Source organism: Strongylocentrotus purpuratus, unplaced genomic scaffold, assembly GCF_000002235.5.
Source record: "Strongylocentrotus purpuratus isolate Spur 01 unplaced genomic scaffold, Spur_5.0 spur5_scaffold_1, whole genome shotgun sequence".
In the NCBI taxonomy this organism is placed as follows: domain Eukaryota; kingdom Metazoa; phylum Echinodermata; class Echinoidea; order Camarodonta; family Strongylocentrotidae; genus Strongylocentrotus; species Strongylocentrotus purpuratus.
In genome coordinates, this window is record NW_022145594.1 from 46,046,051 (window position 1) to 46,057,237 (window position 11,187).

Below are 11,187 nucleotides of genomic sequence, written 5' to 3' on the forward strand. Positions count from 1 at the left end.
TTGTTGTTGTTGTTATTGGATAAGTTATTATGATCCTTATTATCCCATTGAGATATTCACGCCAACATCACATCAGATTAGTCTCGAGTTCAGACCAAATCCATTTTTATGAGTGTAAGCTGGATAGCCAAATAACACTCACATCGCCTAGATACATCATATTCTCTACTTGAGCATATCGTGTGTGATTCTCCTTTTAAGAAAATTGATTTCATTTTCATCGTTTATTTTTATTTTGCCTGTTTAGTTCAGTCACCATTCTATCAAGTAGACCAGTGCACATTATGGTTTCAAATTTCATGAAATTCAACTTCAACCCACAAGATACTGGTGACGAGCTATTGCATTCTTAAATACAGCTTGCATGCATCAGTTGATGCTATGTTGGACAATCCTCTATCAAGGGTATACATTGAATTTGAAGACATGTGTGAACTGGTCTATTACAGATCTTCAGTAAATGTTGTAAGATGTACCATAATGCATTGCACAATAATTGCGTCACAATAGGCCAATTTCGTATTATACACTGTACATGTACAGTATTTCGATTCTATGGAAGCTTTGTGGACATAGTGCCCTCTGCGTCCTAGCAATAACCAAGTTGGTATATTTAGGAATATTTAGACATTTGGAGGTAAAAAGGTACAGATTTGCCAAGATTTTCTTCTTCTTTTTAAAGCAGCTGAATATATCTGGTTGTCATAAACCTGTACTTGATTTACGGAGCATAATGTTTCAATCTGTACATGTTTATCCCGCACAAAAAATTCACTGAACAAATTAACATAAATCATGTCATCATGAAATACATTTCTTATTTTTAGTTCATGATTTTATCAAATTAAATTAGGTGATACGTGGTGCTTCATATATCATGTGCGCATCGAGGGACTAAGGTCTTTTATGAATACATTGTACTTGCGCTAAAGAGAGGAGAGATGAGGTTATAATTATTTGAATATATAGAATGAAATTGGCCTATTCAAACTTATCGACAGTTCAATGAGTAATCGTGTGTTACGCTATCTCAATGAATGTAACTTTCAAAAATGAAATTCGTGTAGTAATGCAAAATAAACAATTCACGATGTAATCGGTAAAAAATATTATTTTAGTTTCAGTTTTGTTCAAGTATGCATTAACTTTGTAAACTAGTGTTTGTGTGGTGATGTGGGCGAGGGTTTGTGTCTGTGTGTATGTGCGTGTTGTGAGCAGGGGCGTCGCCAGACCTTTTTCAGTTGGGGGGGGGGGGGGGTGTAGAGGCCACCGATTACCGACAAAACTAGCCCCCAATTACCGACAAATATATTAATGCCAATGTCCCAATATCTACAAATTTAACCCTATAAACCAGGGGCCAGGATTAAAATTATTTTTAAGTGTCCCCTCCACCCTCCCGCGCGAAATTTTTAGAGAAAGAAGACGATTCGTTATACCGTTCTCGACTCTTGATCCTTGTCTGAATTCAGTTTACCCACTCCTGCGCGAAGCGCGAAAGCTTTGACTTTTCATTAAATTATTAGAGAAAAACGACGATTCGTTGTACTGTTTTCGACTCTTAATACATGATGATAAAAAATTTGCCGGGAAACCGCCTACTAATTCATATATTTGGTAAATTTGTTTCTCTCATGGTCTGTGAGAGATATAGGGTAGTCCCATATACATCTTTCTGTGTATAGTGCTTGTAACTTTACGAAGAATGGGCCAAATTTCTTATCATTTTGATGATTCCAGAACCTTGCAGATGATAGATGCTAGATGATCAACCTTTTCCGATCGATTCCAAAACGTTTCTTTCACAATGCAATCGCATGACCATAAACCTTTAATCATAGTTTGAATCTTCAAAATGTTCCTTTGTCCGATAAAAAGTCAGTTTGAAGGGAAAAGAAAATTGCCAGCCGACCGACATAATACATCTCACCGACTTCAAGCTTCTGCATTGATATAGCACATGAGGATCGAGCAAGATTATCGACACTGCGGATCCGACACAGCAACATAATTATCATGCGTATCTTTCTTGCTCCCTCGACGTGGTGACTCCTCCCAGCATCCCCCTCACTCTCCTACTCCCACCCCTCTTCTCTCAGGCCCTTACCCCCTCTCTCCCCCTCTCTTTCGCCCCATTTCTTTTCTTTCCTTTCCTTTCTTTCCTCTCCTTCCTCTTTTTCTTTTTTCTCTTTCTTACCTTTTCTTTCTTTTTCCCCTCCTTTTTCTTTCCCTCGATCGCTTTTTTCTCCTTTTCTTTCCCCATCCCCCCTTCCCCCTTTTTTACCAGGGGGGGGGGGGGGGGGCAAGTGCCCCTGTGCCCCCTGAATCCGCCACTGGCTATGGTACATTTCGGAGCATTTCTGAATGAGTAAACTGAACATTTTTTGTGGATATTTTACGCCTCACTGGATCCGCCCCCGGATAAGACGCTTCGAAAATTGATTTCTGTTTGCTCTTTCTGAATCACTCAACCATGGAGACAAAAGTATTCAAGAGCGCATCTCATATGCATAATGTTGCATAACCAAGCTACGGTAGCTTGTATACACACTGAGCAGGCAATAGTGGGTTCTTGTATGTCGATCAGAGTGTCAGATTTCCTGGCGCGGCGCTCCATAATAAATATAGCCTGCTCCAACAAACGGTTCTGTTTGCGGTCATACTCTAATTGTTGAAGGAACTATGAAGAATATCGTGGCTATTTTGTGTGTTCTGCTTCACGTCTCTTCCAACTCAGGTAGGAATCATGTATTTTCAGTATCTAGTTTATGATTTAAAGTTATACCATGGCCGGGAATGTCACATCGAGAATGATAAGCAGACATGCAGCTAGATGAATGCATTTTTTGTCGTTGTTTTTTGGTGTGATGACCTATGATCTGAAACATTATGTAATGCAGATATACCTGCTAAAAAGGTATATTGTACGACTGACTGTACGTAGGCCTACACGGCAGAGCAATTAAGGGAGAGTGGGCAAAGAAAAGGAGTAGAAATTCAAGGAATGGAAGGATCGAGTGTGTGAGTATACAGTGAGTGTGGGAGAGAGAGAGAGAGAGAGAGAGCTGGAGAGAGACCAGAGAAAAGAGATCGAGGGTTGTGTGCATGTGGGTGGGTGATGGAGAGAGAGAGAGAGAGAGAGAGACAGAGAGAAACGCACAAAGACGGACAGATCGAGGGAGAGAGAGAGAGAGTATACACATTGTCAATGGCCTCCACTATCCAATCGTAACAACACAACCGTTTATACATGTTATCACATGACTGATTTATCAGGTGGGCTGTATATAATCGCGTTCGCCTTTGCTGTTCTTCAATAAGGAATAGCTAGGTCCACAGGGGATGTTGATCTTTAAATTGATCAGATTAGAAGTTGTCGGACCGATATTTTATCATTGTTTTTTTTTAAATAATTATCATTATTATTAATATTGTTATTATTATAAGTAGTGGAGTATTTTAATTGTTATTATATTGTTATTATTATTGTTATGATTACATTATTTTATCATTTGAAGTAACACACTATTATAATCTCAGCCTTAGACAATACCCATCATTTCTAATAGACTTAACACATTAGACCTATGCTTTCATTATCACCAAATTAATCAGGCCAATCTTATTTTATTTTTTTTGTTATGGTTACAGCTTTGTCAGAGAAACCGAATGTTCTGTTCATCGTGATAGATGATTTACGAGCATCCCTTGGATGCTATGGGGGTCCCATCATATCACCAAACATCGATCAACTTGCATCCAAATCTGCTCTCTTCACCAACGCCATGGTGCAGGTAAGGACAAATGGGGTTTACAACTTATAATCAACTTTGATGTTAGAAGCTTCCTAAGTCAACGGAATTTGATGTAAACTGTCTTGATTCTAACCCTATATCGTTCAGTAACCTTGAACCCTTAAACACTGCATTCATTGCTTCAAGACTCCCAACATATATGGATCGTAATCAATATTTCATCAATACAAATTGTTAATAATGGTTTGTGTTTATTATGCAATGTACGTACAAGCACTATGAACATGACGGACATAGAAAGCAGACAAAATATACAGTTCCTCAGGTAGACAAAGGAACAATTCCCTTCACTGCTATTATGTAAAAATGTGTAGGACAGGTGTCACATGCATATTCACCTGTTCTACACATTTTTACATAATAGCAGTGAAGGGAATTGTTCCTTTGTCTACCTGAGGAACTGTATATTTTGTCCGCTTTCTATGTCCGTCATGTTCATAGTGAAGCCCGATAACGTCCTTTGGCAGGACGTTAATACATACATTTGCCCCTCTCCATCCAGGTGTAAATGGGTACCTGATATTAGGCCATTTAAACAAATATACATGTTTAGCGTCCCCGCCCGCTTCCCTTTTGGGGGCCGCCTCCTATTTATTTTTTGAATTTTTTTTTTTGAATTTTTTTTTTAAAGGAAAAAACATGAAAAACACTGCTAAAATGGATCTATTTCTGATTTTAAAAAAAGAAAAAAAAGAGTCGGCGGCCAATTTGAAAAAAAGCCCGAATGTCGGGGAAAATGTACCGAGCGGCCTTTTTGAAAGAAAAAAAAAGGGCTTCCTCCTTCCTATTTCTCAAAAAAAAACAGGACGCTAAACATGTTTTTTTTTTTTTTTTTTGGCCTTATGACTGAGCGGTATAGTTTCTTTGGCGTGACGGATATGAGCGCTATTATAGTGCCCATTATTATGCAGTCAAAAGAGGAATCCTTGCGAGATTCATGCATTAACTTATATTACAAAGGTGAAACTCGCAAGGATTTTTCGTTTTATTTTATATAATTATTATCTTCCATCACACGGATATTATTCACATGTACATTTATTTTATATAATTTATGGCGAAAGGAAATGAGACAATAAAGTCAAATAATAAAATTAAAAGTTTTAAATGCTGTCCTCCATTTTGACATTTTTGTTGAGGTTAAAAAGGATTGAAGATTAGAAGTTTAAAGATAAACTCCAGTTCTGGTAAAAAATAAATAAATAAATTCTCACAGAATCAAACGAAACTTACACTGAATGTTCAAGATTACAAATAAATGACATGTGCCAAACAATTTTGGAATAAAATGTATACTGGCTGAGTAATGAGCATAGAAAGACAAGGAAATCAAGGTAGTACTAGCCCCGACACCATGTGTGATGTCCCATATATAGCTTTCTGTGTACAGTGCTTGTTACTTTACTCGGTCAAATTTATTATTATTTTGATGACTCCAGAACCTTGCAGTGCACACCAATACTTACATGCTACATGATCAACTGTTTCTGATCCTTTCCACACCTTTTCTTTCACAATGCAATCGCATTACCAGTACTAAAGTTTATCTTTAACCGCTGTTCATTTTAATCTGGGACCCGTCATAATTATAAAGAGTTTCGATTGATCCGAATCAATCGCAAGTCCTCCAATCAATCGCAAGTTCGCAGTCTCCTATTATTTTTTTTTGCCTGAGAGCATGATTTCGAGAATCTCGCCGGCCCTTATTTTAAGGCTCATTCAGTGATAAAAGGGTGGGAGAGGGTGAGGGGGGGGGGGGGGGGGGGGGGGTACTGGAGAAAAAATAATCACAAAAATAAGGACTAACTTAAGAGGTGGTATTTCATTTTTCCCTCAACGAAAGAGGGGGGGGGGGTGCGGCTGTTGGCCCCTTGACATCCATGGTTTTTAGTTTCTTTATTTTTTGAGGGAAGACTTAAGACCAAGCTTTATTTCAAATTTCTCTTTTTTTCTCTCTCTCTCTCTACTCTCTAGCAATCGGTGTGTGCCCCCAGTCGAACATCGTTCCTGACGGGGCGTCGTCCCGACACCACTCGCCTCTATGACTTCGGGTCTTACTGGAGGAGACATGCAGGCAATTATACAACCCTGCCACAGCACTTCAAAGAGAACGGATACTTCACAGCGTCAGTAGGAAAGGTTTTTCATCCAGGTATCGTCAATTAATAAGCCTCATAACACATACATTATATGAATTCCTTTACCGGAGGTTTTACAAATTGGCTTGGTACTTTTCCTCCACAAACAGTAACAACAACTAATATGATGATGATGCTGCTGCTGCTGCTGCTGCTGCTGCTGCTGATGATGATAATGGTAATGATTAGAAGAAGAAGAAGAAGAAGAAGAAGAAGAAGAAGAAGAAGAAGAAGAAAAGAAGAAAAGAAGAAGAAGAAGAAGAAGAAGAAGAAGAAGAAGAAGAAGAAGAAGAAGAAGAAAAAGAAGATTTATGAAGAAGATGATGAAGAAGAAGAGGATGAAGAAGATGAAGAAGAAGATTATTTCAAATCTATAAAGAACATATGGCAAGCATCACTGAAGCATTTTCTTCCTTCTCTTTGCGCGGTACATTAGGGGAGATAATTGAAAACATAATAGTAAACAAAATTATTACCGAGACGTAGTAACTAACGTGATACAAATTAAAATATGGCTGATATGAAAGCGGAACTACAGGTTTAGTAAGGATTTGGAAATTATTACTTCATCTTTTAATAATGTAGGCCTAATTTTCAAACATTCGTATGTGTAAAGCACAATGTAACTCATTTCTTTTCATAAATTGATTTTTTTTCTTCTTTGTAATTCCAATGCTATTTTATATCGGACAATGTGTTCAAGATTCATAATATGACCTTGGATAATTTCTGTTTGGTTTGACAAGGTGTAACAAGTGGTGGTCACGATGACTATCCATACAGCTGGTCTGTTCCTCCTTACCATCCACCGACAGAACAATACACCGGGGCCAAGGTTAGTACAGATCTTGTTTGGATCGAGGTACGCCATTTCATGGCCAAATTATTGATTTTGGGTGTGAGAAAAGAAGAAAGTTTTGTATATGGCCTATACCTTCGGAAGGCAGTGGCGTTGCCGATATACCGTAATAAAAAAAAAATTAAAAAAGGGGAGGGAGGGGGGAGGGTAGGCCAGATGGGTAGGCTATATCTTAGGGCCTATAATTATGTTGATTCATCCACGTGTTGGCAGTGTTCGAAAGTATAGAGATCACATTCTGAAGATTACATTTTATGCCAACTTCATAATATTCTTTCCAACTTTTCGGGGACCTTCCCCATTCCTCAGGAATGACAATTAATGCTTGTGGGTGATCAGAATATTAGTATTATTATACAATAGTATTAATATTTTTATACATTTCGTGGTTACCAAAACAATTATTGATTAGGGCCTATATATATCTATATCTATGCAAAAATGTATATCCATGTATATACATGTGTGTATATATATATATATATATATATATATATGTATATATATATACATATATATACTCTCTTATATTATTCTATTTTCTTTTGATAGGTGTGTCCCACTTTGGATGGCACGCTTCACAATAACGTCATGTGTCCAGTCAACGTAAGTGTCATGCCACAAAAATCACTCCCGGATATCCAGTCTCTAGAATTCTCCTCATCTATCCTGAAGAACCTATCCGTAGCCCTCCATCCAACAAACAAGCAAGGCAAACCGATTGAAACCGGTCAGTCATCTCAGGACATGCAACCGCCCTTTTTCTTGGCCGTTGGATTTCACAAACCGCACATTCCGTGGAAGTACCCAGAGGAATTCAAATCGTTGTACCCGATCGAGTCGGTTTCTATTGCAACCAATCCATACCGGTCTCCAACCCAGCCGGATGTCGCCTATGAGGATTATTACACTATGAGAACTTATAGAGAAGATGTGAAGGCTATGAATATGAGCTTCCCCTTTGGAACAATACCACTTAAATTCCATGTAAGATAATCCCTTGATCTAACAAAAACATTGAATTTAATTTTAGATTTAGTCTTTAGCGTTACTTAGCAGCAATGCATGACATTTTGGCCGAATTAATGGGTTTACACTAAACATATTAAAAATATGTTTTATTTTCAATTGGTGAACTCGGGGGACTGCATGAAACAGACAGCCCATCCCCAACACTCAGAGAGAGAGAGAGAGAGAGAGAGGCATGAACTACAACAACAAGAAAGAAAGCAGAAAGAAAGAATAAAGACAGTGTTATAAGTAGTGGTCAAAACATTTAATATTTGAAAAGGAGAAATGTTATGAGCTCATTTTCAAATTAAATCTGGTCAGTGGGTCTATATTTTCTAAATTCCCGAAATCATGGTCCTGCATGGAAAGGAAAACTTAACATGGCCACCTTTTTATTATAATCGTGTATTTGTCATGTTCACTTAAGCATTTTTTCCCTTTAATTTTCGGACAGGCTCCGATGAGACAGAGCTACTATGCTGCTGCATCCTATACAGATTCCTTGGTGGGAAAACTACTTCAAACCCTTGATGAAACTGGCTTCTCAAACAATACCATCGTCGTTCTCTTTGGGGATCATGGTATGTTAAATTCTTCAAAGATCCCTCCCCCTTTCTCCCACTCTCAGTCTCTATTTCATGTACCCCTTTTGCCTTTCTTTTAAAAATACTCTTTTGTAATTTGTTGGTATTAGATAAGTTATTAATAAAGCATGTTTATGGCGTGTATGATGGCTTCATTTCTTGACCTTGCATAAACCGTGTTATTATTGTTGTTTATAATACATGTAATACTTTTGATGGCATATATAATTTCCATTAGATAAACGTTTGTTTAATTCAGAGCTACGTTGATATACGTAAAAATAGAATATATTTTTGTTTGGAGGAAATAACCCTGAATGATACAGAGGCGGCATACCACACCCCTATTACCTTCCAAAGTGTAGTCATAATTCATACAATTATTAAATTATTGCAAAGGCAGAGATTTCTGGGAACATATCTTCTTCGCCTGTGTTCATGTACTCCTCCCGGATTGAAAATAACCTTTTGTTTTTCTACCTCTTAGGATGGCAATTAGGTGAGCATGCAGAATGGTGCAAGTACTCTAACTATGAACTGGCAACAAGAGTTCCTTTGATCGTTCACATTCCTGGTGTCACAGACAAGCCGAGGTCATCGCCAATCAAAAATCAACTTCAAAATTCTCTAAAGATGATTCAATCTCAAGACAATGTGAAACTGTCTGCTGCCAGTGGAATGGTTGTTGCTGAGTTTGTAGAACTTGTTGATCTGTTCCCCACCCTCTCTGATCTCGCTGGCATCACTGTTCCACCTGTATGTCCTCCAGAGCCTTTCAATGTCACCTTATGTTCCGAGGGGTACAGTTTCGCCCCTCTTCTGGAGCCAGTCCAAGGCTCCAACGCCATTCTGCAGAAAGATGGCATGGAGAAGTTGACTTCAAAGCGGTACAGCAGATGGAAGAATGCCACATTCAGTCAGTATCCTCGTCCAGGGGTAATCCCAAACAAAAAGACTGATCTCCCTAGTCTGGGTGACATTACTGTCATGGGGTACTCTATGAGGACCAAGGATCACCATTACACCGAATGGATAGGATTCAATCCAAAAACCTTCCAAGGTAACTGGACTGATGTAAAGGCTACAGAACTTTACTTCAATGGCTTGGACTATGATCAAAACCAAAATGTTGCTGCTGATCCACAGTTTAAGGACATCGTTAAGCAACTCAGCTATCAGTTACAGAAGGGCTGGCGCGAAAGCTTACCCGTCCCTGCATAAATCCCGATGGAATGCATATATCGCCCTTTATCTTAAAGTCAGGAAGTTATCAGAACTCCAACAACATTTAAAAGTCAAAACCAGAAAATGATAACAAAATAAATTACCCATCGTAAGAAATTTCTACTAAACAAAATGCAAAGATTTAACCGAAACAAATAAGACATTGTACAGTTTCTCAAGCAATGTATTTTTAGTTGTCATTTGATTTTAAATAATTTTTTGATGGTACAATATGTAATTTGAAATGATATTGAGAAATTGTTGTAAATGTGCAAAATTCAACCTTATGATTACAGGGACTGCTGTGACCAGCTGTCAACAATTATCTGTTGATACCTGCACTACTCACAGTTGAACAATATATACAAACAAATAATAAAACCTGTAATGGAATGAATTGAATTGAGTTATCATATACTGTGCAAGCAAATGTGATTTTTTTTTTTTTTTTTTTTTTGGGGGGGGGGGGGTCGATGAATTGACGTTTTGTCTGGCATATGTCTTCACGTGAATAGAGACCTTCAAAATCTGCAGTCTGGAGCCATATGAATTCTTTTACGAATACATATTTGTTTACATAACAAGTTTAAGTAACTGATATAAAAAGCTACGTGATTGTGAAAAGAAAACCCAAACAATGAGGCCGACACTATAATGGATTTATACAGTAGGCTTGCAGGTGCACCATGTGAGAGAGAGAGAGAGAGAGAGAGAGAGGATTGAGGAGTCCTGAAAAGGACTCTGACTCGGTAATCTTTCTTGGGGGTGTGTAGTCCTGAAAAGGACTGTTATCTTGCTTAGCTTATAGTTCTAAGGAGAACTATAGCGCTTGAAGAGGATGAGTGGCTTGACGTTTCGAACAGGTTGACTATCCGTCGTCAGGAGTGGTGCACCCGCAAGCCTACTGTATATCTATATCACCATGCAAGCCGACACTTATAATGGATTTGTGTTACTGTAATACTGATATGAAGATATACTGATATAGTACTGTATGTTAGCAGTATAGTGCACCTGCATTGCGTTGTAATCAATGAGCCATATTTTTGGGAATTATTGCTAATATACAAGCCTTTTTTTTAATGGATGGTAGAACTATAAAATGTAAATTAATGAATTGAAAAAAAAGTGTAGTGAATTGTGTTTAGATATTACACAGTGCCTTGTAGGCGTTACATATTATTTTCTCATTTAATTTCACAATGAAAACATTTCAGGAGAGTTGGCAATGTTGTTTATATTCTGTATTTCTTTACAATTTTATATACGTGCAAGGTGTATATATTCCTCTTCTAGATATACATATATTGTTATATATTTGATAGCTTAGACAAACACTGAGATGTGATTGGTCCAGAGCTCGTCACGTGATATTAATTGTGAGGATCCAAATTGTTATATTTTCCTGGCCGGTCACTTTTCAGTGTTATATTAACCAGCTGGTGAAATGAATATATTTTTAATCAATGCATGTCGCCCTCTTGAGGACTGTATGTCACCAATTACACACATTACACCATTACCGTGGGTCATTTTTTTCTTAATATTTTGTTTTC

At 37.8% G+C, this 11,187-nt stretch overlaps 1 protein-coding gene across 1 annotated transcript; it reads left to right on the forward strand.

Moving 5' to 3' along the window:
* The first annotated feature begins 2,550 nt into the window (after positions 1–2,550).
* On the forward strand, positions 2,551–10,046 carry LOC587680 (iduronate 2-sulfatase). The gene is made up of 7 exons (XM_030978338.1): positions 2,551–2,737; positions 3,652–3,794; positions 5,790–5,967; positions 6,700–6,788; positions 7,365–7,799; positions 8,278–8,404; positions 8,895–10,046. Exons 1-7 carry the CDS (start codon positions 2,683–2,685, stop codon positions 9,626–9,628), a joined length of 1,761 nt encoding a protein of 586 aa, XP_030834198.1. The 5' UTR covers positions 2,551–2,682; the 3' UTR covers positions 9,629–10,046.
* The last annotated feature ends 1,141 nt before the right edge of the window (positions 10,047–11,187 follow it).

Bases quoted from the DNA above. Each gene is read 5' to 3' on its own strand.
- LOC587680 (XM_030978338.1), top strand. From the start codon at position 2,683: ATGAAGAATATCGTGGCTATTTTGTGTGTTCTGCTTCACGTCTCTTCC. The intron at 2,738-3,651 runs GTAGGAATCATG...TTATGGTTACAG, and splicing joins TCACGTCTCTTCCAACTCAG to CTTTGTCAGAGAAACCGAAT. The intron at 8,405-8,894 runs GTATGTTAAATT...TCTACCTCTTAG, and splicing joins CGTTCTCTTTGGGGATCATG to GATGGCAATTAGGTGAGCAT.